Raw genomic sequence first — 9033 nt, 5'->3', positions numbered from 1 at the left:
CCTTGCATTTTTATTTTCTCTAATTTCTTAATAAACTTAGTTGTAATAATTGTAATAAAAATAAGTATAGAGTTTGTACCCAAAAGAAGTTATAGTTCTACATTTCTATTTACTTTCATTCTTGGTACATCAAGCTGACAGTTCACAGTTCCTTCATCAATGGTTAACATTGTTTAGAAAGTAATTAAGAACTAAGATTAATTATGAAGTTAATTAGTTACTTACTCAGTTGTATTTTAAGTATATAAAAATATTTATAATTTATTCATCATCCCTAGCAATTAATTATTCCTTCTCACATATGTCATCATTTTATGCACACTTTAGCAAAAAAATCTAACAAATGGCTAAACTAAAAATATTTTAAAATTGTTTGATCAAATTAAAAAAAAAAAAAAAAAGCATTTTTACAACGATTAAAATCAAAATAACTCCAAATTACATACATTTTTTTTATATATTTAAACATTTAATCTATTTATAATTAATTTGACATTAATGACTCTCACTTAAATTTTAATATAATCACCATGCAACATATTCAAATTCAAATTGTTATTCAAGTATTGGTTAAAGCAAATTCAAATGCTTTAACTAATGTAACAACAAACTCTTACAAATTCCAATGAATTTGTAGTTCATAATTGCATATATTTCATATTGCTTATTATGCCTTTGGTTATTGGTTATTAACATGTGTTGTAACAATAACTAGAGAAATGTTTGATTCTACTTTCTGATCAGATTTTACTTCACAAAGTTGATCAATGGATTCAATAGGTGTCATAATACTTCCATTTACTCGAGCACCTTTTATAGGTGAGGAATTATCATCTACCACTCTATTATTCACTTGTTCTTTGTGCTTTCCCCACAAAACAGAATATAAGCCTATGACAACCAAGATGGAACCAATCACACTGCATTCACAATTCCAAAAACCAATCTATCATGTTAGATTGAGAAGTTAAATTAAAAAAATTTCAAATAAGTTAACTATTTATTGTAAAATCAAATATATCTTTTTTCAATGTATATATTGTAATATCTTCTTATGTTTCGTAAGTACAATTTAAATGGTAAAAGACTATATTGACACTTGATATGTGCGAGTTTGCCACTGTATTATTTGACATTAAAAAAAAAAACTAATTCCTATAAAAATATATATACATTTTAATTTGAAAGGTTAACTCAACCGTAAGAGTTAATATTGTTATATCAAAATATCAAGTCTCAATCTCTCGAAAACAAATATAAAATTGACCATTAATAAAAAAAAAAAAAAAAAAGCTTACTCTTCCCCAAATATTAACTCAATAGTTAATGTTCTCGTTATGCTTTATATTTTTTTTTTTTTGAGCGTATGAAGTGATATTACAATATAATATATAAATATATAAAAACTATACAATTATATTTAAATTTATTTTTTGTTAATCAATTTAAAATTTAAATGTATTTTTAATTATCGTCTAATATATTTTTTTGTTATTCAATTAAACTTATAAAGTACTTATAAAAAAAACAATTAAAAATATATTTATAATTTTAATAAATTTTTTAAACTATATTAGTAACAAAACGTGGGATATTTACAAGTCAAATAACTATTTATATTTTTAATATTAAAATTTTTAATTTTTTTTGTGTGTGGGTCTCTAACCTTGTTAATGGCACTAGTTGGAGTCAGAAACGTTTGTCTGGTTCACATAATTTTGGATTGATAAATATCGGCAATATTCCTTTTTGAAATATAAATATTAGAATGTCTACTGAGAATACTTTTTGATATGATTGTAAGATCACATTATGTGTTGCCTTTTGGAATTGATTGAAGTTCACTTGTGATCATGGCTTTTCTCAGAATCAGAGGTTTTTTTCCTTCACTTTATCAGATTGGTGCAATAATAATAAAGTCAACTATTTTATTAATATTCTATCAGTTTCTTTTTTAAATATATATATTTTTTAATTTAATTTAATTGCAGTTGTGATCTTTTTATTTTTATCAAATCATATAATTAGTTTATCTATTTTAAAAGCTGACAGTTTTGATCTCTTCTTTAAATTTTTTAACTTAAAAATGATAGTTTGATATATTTTAAATGATGTGACATACAATTTCATAATATAAAATCATCTATATGCATTAATTATTTATATGTTATTAACTAAATTACAAAAATGAAAAATTTTCGAACTAAAAAACTATGTTTTACAGGGTTTTATTACGATTTCATGAGTGTTAATCATTCTAAATCATCATATGATATGTCATGTTATTTAAATTGTGTCACATCGTTATTTTTTTGTTAAAAACTCATAATCAAGGACAAAAACTATCAAAAATTTTCAATTTCGTAAATTGGTAAAAATAGGGGATTAAAATCACAATTAAGCTTTATTAATTTTTAAATTTTAAAGCAGTACTTCCTCCGTCTCACAATGAATGTTGTTTTATTAAAAAAGTATTTATGTCAAAATGAATGTCATTCTCAATGCAACTTTATTTATTTTTACCATAAATACCATTCAATAATTATTATGTACACAACTTATAAAATATTATTGTACTTTATATTGATAATAGTGAAAAATCAATCAATAATTAAAATGAGTAGTTTGATAAAATGAATACTTTATTTCCTCTAATTATTATATTTTTTAATATGTGTGTAAATTTTTTAAATAACACTCATTGAAAGACATGTGAAATATTAAATATTATATCTACTAATCAATTGTAGAGAGAAATAAATTAATTTAATACTAAATTATTAAAGTTAATATAGAAAGATGATGAAATTGTTTATAAAAAATATCAAAATTTAATAATTTCATTGGTTTGTGTTTGGGTAAACAACAATTAAAAAAGAATGAATATAGTACTGTAGTATTAGAATTATTAGTATAATAAGATATTTAATAACTAAAAAGTAATACTCCATTTTATACAATGAGTCTTCCTTTAGTAAAAAAAAACTAAAGTCCCTTAACATAATTTCAATTAATATTTTAATTATTTTTTTTTCTTCTCGATTTGATTTTTTATTTTAATTTTAATTAACAATTTGATCTTTTATGTTTAAAAATGTCAGTAATGTTATCATTTTTTTACAAAAATTCAAAAAATTCATCAAATTTTTTAAACAAAACCCATAAAATTAATTATCATCTTCAATATTACGCATATTTCATCAAATTCATAACTTAAATCTTTAAATAAACTCATATTTTTATTATTTATTTGATGGATTTAATGTTGTTGGAGATGAAAATATGAGTTTATTTGAATATTTGAGTTATGCATTTGATGAAATTTGCGTTACATTGAAGATGATAATGAATTTTTTGAATTTTTGTAAAAAAAGGATAACATTGTTGACATTTTAAAATATAAAAGATCAAATTGTCATTTAAAATTGAAATAAAAGACCAAATCAGGAAGAAAAAAAAAAGATACACGACTAAAATATTAACTGAAATTAAGTTAAAGGACTACATGTGCTATTTAATCTAAAAAATAATAATTATTTTTAATTTTTAATATAATTTTGTTGATTTCTAATTAACTCATTCAATTATTTCTATGTACACTATTTTTAAAACGTTAATTACATTATGAATTTAAGATAGTGTAAAACACACCAAATATTATATTAATGTTTCAATAAAAAAATTTTTGACTAATATTTCAATAAAATATTAATTAATATTACATCTGTAAAATAGTATATATGTTTTAATAAATCATTCTATTAAATAAAGTTGTATTTTACATACAAAAATTAGAAATTGAAAATGATAAAATCCGTACAAAGTATTAGAAACACCAAAATTTTGGACCAATATCATTTTGTGTCTCTAATTTTCATAAGTAATTAAAAAGATTTTTTTAATATCATGGAGGTGTATTATTAGTGTAAACCTATTTAATACCAACTTCTATTCAAACACATTATTCTGTCACATAAATTAATTTTGTAATTTTGACAATTTTATTTAATTTATAATATCATTTTAAAAATAAATGTAAAACACTTGATTTTTATGGTTATCAGTGTAATACTAATTATATATTATCTCCAATAATAAATATAAGCAAAAATTAAAATATCTTAGACTTGATAAAATAATATATTTTAATTTATGATCAGAGCTGAGAGAGTATTTTCATTTTTTTTAATATCAATTTATAATTTTATGAAGTATTTTATGAGTGATTTGAAAAATTCTCTATATGTCACTTTCTCTATTTCTTCCATTAATATAATTTTGTGTATATATTTACACATATTTTTAAAATATGTGATGTAAATTAAACATTTAAATAGGACAAGAAATGACCTACCTTCCAAGAAAAATCTTCTCTGCAAGGATAAAGGAGCCCATGATGGCTACAATGATCATCATCAAAGGGCTAAATGAAGTTGCAAAAACAGGCCCTTTCTTTTTTATTACCAACCCTTGTACGTAGTATGATATACTTGATGAAACAATTCCCTGATACAAAAATTAAAATAATCATTTTACTCTTTAATTTTCAATATACTTATTTTCATTAATTTGTGAAAATAATCCTCTTACTTTAAAATTTAATGATTTTAATCTCTCTTTTTCAATCTTTTTAACATAAAAATGGTGATGTGACATATTTTAAACGACATGATATATGATATGATAATGTTGAATGATTAACTCTAATAAAATTATAATAAAACTCTCTAAAAACATTAGTTTTAACATCTAAAATAATTCAATTTTGTAATTTAATTAATAACAAATAAATATGCATCTAGATGAATTTAAATCATAATATTATATGTCATGTCATTTAAAATATGTCAAATTATCATTTTTTAGTTAAAAATTTTGACGAAGAACCAAAACCGTTGGATTAAAAAATAGGTAGATCTATTTTGTGAATTTTGAAAATAAGAGACTAAAATTACAATTAAGTCTTATTTTATTTCTCAATCCTCTAATTCATAAGAGAATGGTGCTCTCATAATTCAAAATTTAGCCAAACATAAATAAAGTCTGCTAACTAAGAATTATTTCAGTCAAAATTAAAAGTCTTAATTCTTCTAAATAATTTGTTATTAATTGAAGTTTATTAAGCACTTCTATTTAGTTAATTAAAAACCAAAAATTTGTTGTTATCAAGAAAAACAAAAAGGTTTTTTTACCAAAACAAACAAACAAAAAATATCAATTAGCATCCATCTATAAAGGTAAAGGAATAATAGATATTAATTAAATATTGATCAGCTGATATTACTTAAAAATAAACTGTTGTTTAATCAACCTAAAAAAATTAAGCATCAAAATAATTTTTTTAAAAGTTTTTTATTGTACCTTTTTAACTTAAAATATCATAAGACTTTAAAAGAATGTGCCCCTAGAGTATATCTTTATGCCAAAATTAGCTTTCAGTTAAATTAAAGTCTTAAGATATTCTTATACCTTTTTTCTTTACTGAAAGACATTCTTATAATATTTCTCAAAAGAAATGAGACATAGACACAACTATTTTAAATATTTTAAAAAATTATTTAAATGCTAAAAAAATCATCTTCTAAATTAATTAAGAATCTCAAGTATAACTCTTACACTATAGGCAGAAGCCAATAAATTCATATCCCATCCAATTGTCCACACAGAAGTCTTGTGTTCCATCACCATTGTGGTAGCAAAAGCTAGAAGCGTGCCAATGAAACATATAAGTGATGTGAGTGTTAGTTGATGATTCTTGTATGTTTCTAAAGCTTTAGCCTGCTCAATACATTAAAAAAATAAAATAATAATTATTATGTTACATCCACATTAATATAATAAAATTAACATGTTTTGTTCTTAAGTACATCTTAAATAGTAAAAGACTGCATAAATATTTGATACGTCGAGACATGAATTTAACCTAAAATTCTTTTTTTCTCTGTATTTAATGTGTGTGAATTTTGCCACTAAATTTTTTGAAAAAATAAAAATAACATTCATACCTAAAAAAAAGAATCAAATTCTCTACATTCGCATAATCACTGACTTAGCCTATGAACAAAATCATACATATATCTCACTTTTTGACTTTATATTTTAGACTTAATTTATCAAAGTTAAAATATGGGTTGTCTAATATTAAGTTCATGGTTCAAATTACATGTAACTCAATCTAATCTCTGCTACTAATATTTCTCTCTCTATTTATCATATAAATTAACTACTAACATTCGCTTATAAAAAAAAAAAAAAAGAATAAAGATAATTTTAATCCAATTTTTATTTTTATTAATTATCATGAGGTCTTACTTGTAACACAAAGAAGGATGCCCAAGCAATGGTAGAAATAGTTAGAAAAATTGAGCCTAAGAGCCAATCATTCTTGCTTGAGGATCTTGTGTTGTTTGTTGCATTGGAATTACTATGAGATATATCTTTAGTCCACAATAACTCCACAATTGGGCCTTTGTAAAAGCTCATCAACATTACCCCAGCCACAGTTAATATAGTTCCCACCAACTTTGCTTGGCATATTAACTTCTTCATATTGATCTTTTCCATCCTTTATAATATAATCAATAGATTTATAAATAAAATTGAAAAAAAAAAATTAATATATAAATTAACTTAATTAATTATTAATTACCGGCATAAAACCGCCATTAAAAATGTCATGGCTGGAAGCATATTGCTCATTGCACATGAGAAGGTTGGGGATGTTAATTTCAGTCCAGCATAGTAGAAGTTTTGATCTATCACTGGCCTGTTTAGAATATTCAAATTGATGTAAATAAAAAATATCTAGAGATATAAGATTATATATCGTCGTTGCAAAGTTAATTATTTTACACTGACAATTAATTACAACTTACTAATACATCAAATAATTGCATAATTTTTATTTTTAATTTTTTATTTGATGTGTTAATAAATAGTGATAGATTGTTAATGTAAAACAACAAATATCTAAGTGTTTGTAAAAAAAAAGTTATATCTAAGCAAACATATAATTAGTAAATAAATAAATAAAACTAACCCAAGCACAGCTAGGAGAAAAATTTGGAAGAAAATTTGAAATGTAACCTTTGGTTGAGCCTTCCTGGAAAAATGAAACCATGTATCAAAATACATTACATGATATATAATAACAAATATGACAACAAAGCATATGCTGAAATTATTTTTATACTAATGTTAGAGACAAATAAATAAAAATAATTTTCTTAGGATATTTTGATTGATTTTTAACATTTAGCAACAAAAATTAAAGACGCTTTACTTTTTTTTCTTTGATTTTTGTTGATAGTTTAACTTTTTTCTAATAATTTACATAATAGACATTATATTCATGTAAGAGTCAAAGGCTTTCAATTAAGAAATAAAAAAAAAAAAAAAAAACTTTCAATGTCTTTTGTAATACCAACCTTTCAAAGATAATGGCAAATGGAGCTATAGCAATAGTTGCAAAAGCGTGGCGATAAACAACAAGAACATAGTGACTCATGCCTCCATTGAGAGAAAGCTTGGTTATAATGTTCACGCCTGCATAGCCAAATTGTAGAAGAATCATGGCAATGTAGGGCATAGATTTATCAAGGAAGCTTGCAAAAGATTTGAGCTTTTCAATGCCCATTTTATGATTTAGAGAGAATATTGAGGATTGATTTTTGGTTAATAAAAGGGTGAATGACAAATGTTAAGGAAGTAAAGGAAGGATACTAAAGTAGGAATAGACGAGGAAGTAGAGTTTTTTCTTTCTTCCTAAGTAATACAATGGGATGGTTCCTATTATTTATACAATATACATGGAATAATATATCAATTTTTTTATTTTTATTTTATTTTTAAGAATACACATCTTCACCTAAAATTTTAAGGAACTTTACAAATGAGATGAACAACATATCTTGATCTAAAATTTTAAAGCATTTAATTTATGGATTCTCTCAATTATATAGTGATCAACATTTACTTTTCTATCTAATGTAGGATTCTTTATTCACACTTGATATATCAACAATCTTCTATTCAAGTGTCGGCTATGATACCATTGTTGGTCATGAGAGGGCTCGAAGAATCATTAAGTAGGGTTAAGAACAATCACACAAGTGAGTTGAACACCATCATCTAAAATTTTAAGGCATTGATTTTATGGGTTTTCTCATGTATATAGTGCTCAACATCCACTTTTTTTATTGAACGTGAGACTCTTTATGCACACTTTTTTAAAAGCAAAAAATTGAGTGCAAATGCATCACATGATAGAAATGACATCCCAACTATGTTGTCACTCCAAAATTACAATATATCATTTGCAACACCCTAATAAATATAATAAAAAATAAAAAATATAAAAAGCTCGGGAACTCGACCTAAATCCAAATAAACAAAAATGAACAGAATCTTACCGGTAAAACTTAAATGGATAAAACCAAGGTGAAAAACAAAGAGTACAGTGTAACAAAACAAACATCACGTTGAACAAGAACAAATCTAAGATAAGCATGAACTAACACGATAAAAATGAATGTTATATCAATTGCGGTTAAAGTCATTCCAAATACAGCGAGGAGGAAAATTCCACCAAGTAAAACAACGAGTGTAAAAACCAACACTAGCAAGTCCATTAGGACACATATTGCCTTCCATATAAATACGAGAGATGTGAAACTGCATTTGTCTTGTAAGGAATATACAATTCAACCATCTAGTCTTCAAATTTCAAGACATGAGATTAGAATTAAAGAAAAATTGGACCACCAAAAAAGAATTAAACTCCATCCAAAGTCAAAACAAACTTTTAGAGTAAGCGATCTCAATAGCATACATAGCAACAAAAAACTCAACATAAAAAGAAGTAGCTACACCTAATTAGCCCAATAAACAACCAGTTAATAGCGCCACTAGAATCTCTAAAAATTTTACCAATAGCAGAAAGACTAGGATTACCTCTAGAGGCTCCATCAATGTTACATTTAATTAAATCACTATGAGGCTTCAACCAGTTAACTTGGGTAATAACCGAGGTCT

At 24.0% G+C, this 9033-nt stretch overlaps 1 protein-coding gene across 1 annotated transcript; it reads right to left on the bottom strand.

The window, feature by feature from the left end:
• Window positions 1-502: 502 nt before the first annotated feature.
• LOC101504704 (WAT1-related protein At5g07050-like) lies at window positions 503-7766 on the bottom strand. Its single transcript, XM_004499751.4, has 7 exons — window positions 7428-7766; window positions 7040-7102; window positions 6650-6766; window positions 6313-6565; window positions 5617-5778; window positions 4355-4506; window positions 503-920 (listed from the first exon to the last, which is right to left on the bottom strand). The coding sequence occupies exons 1-7, from the start codon at window positions 7634-7636 to the stop codon at window positions 680-682; spliced, it is 1197 nt and encodes a 398-aa protein (XP_004499808.1). The 5' UTR covers window positions 7637-7766; the 3' UTR covers window positions 503-679.
• Window positions 7767-9033: the final 1267 nt, after the last annotated feature.

The sequence above is a fragment of the Cicer arietinum genome, chromosome 5 (genome assembly GCF_000331145.2).
Source record: "Cicer arietinum cultivar CDC Frontier isolate Library 1 chromosome 5, Cicar.CDCFrontier_v2.0, whole genome shotgun sequence".
Lineage (NCBI taxonomy): Eukaryota > Viridiplantae > Streptophyta > Magnoliopsida > Fabales > Fabaceae > Cicer > Cicer arietinum.
This window is presented reverse-complemented; position numbering and strand designations above follow the sequence as displayed.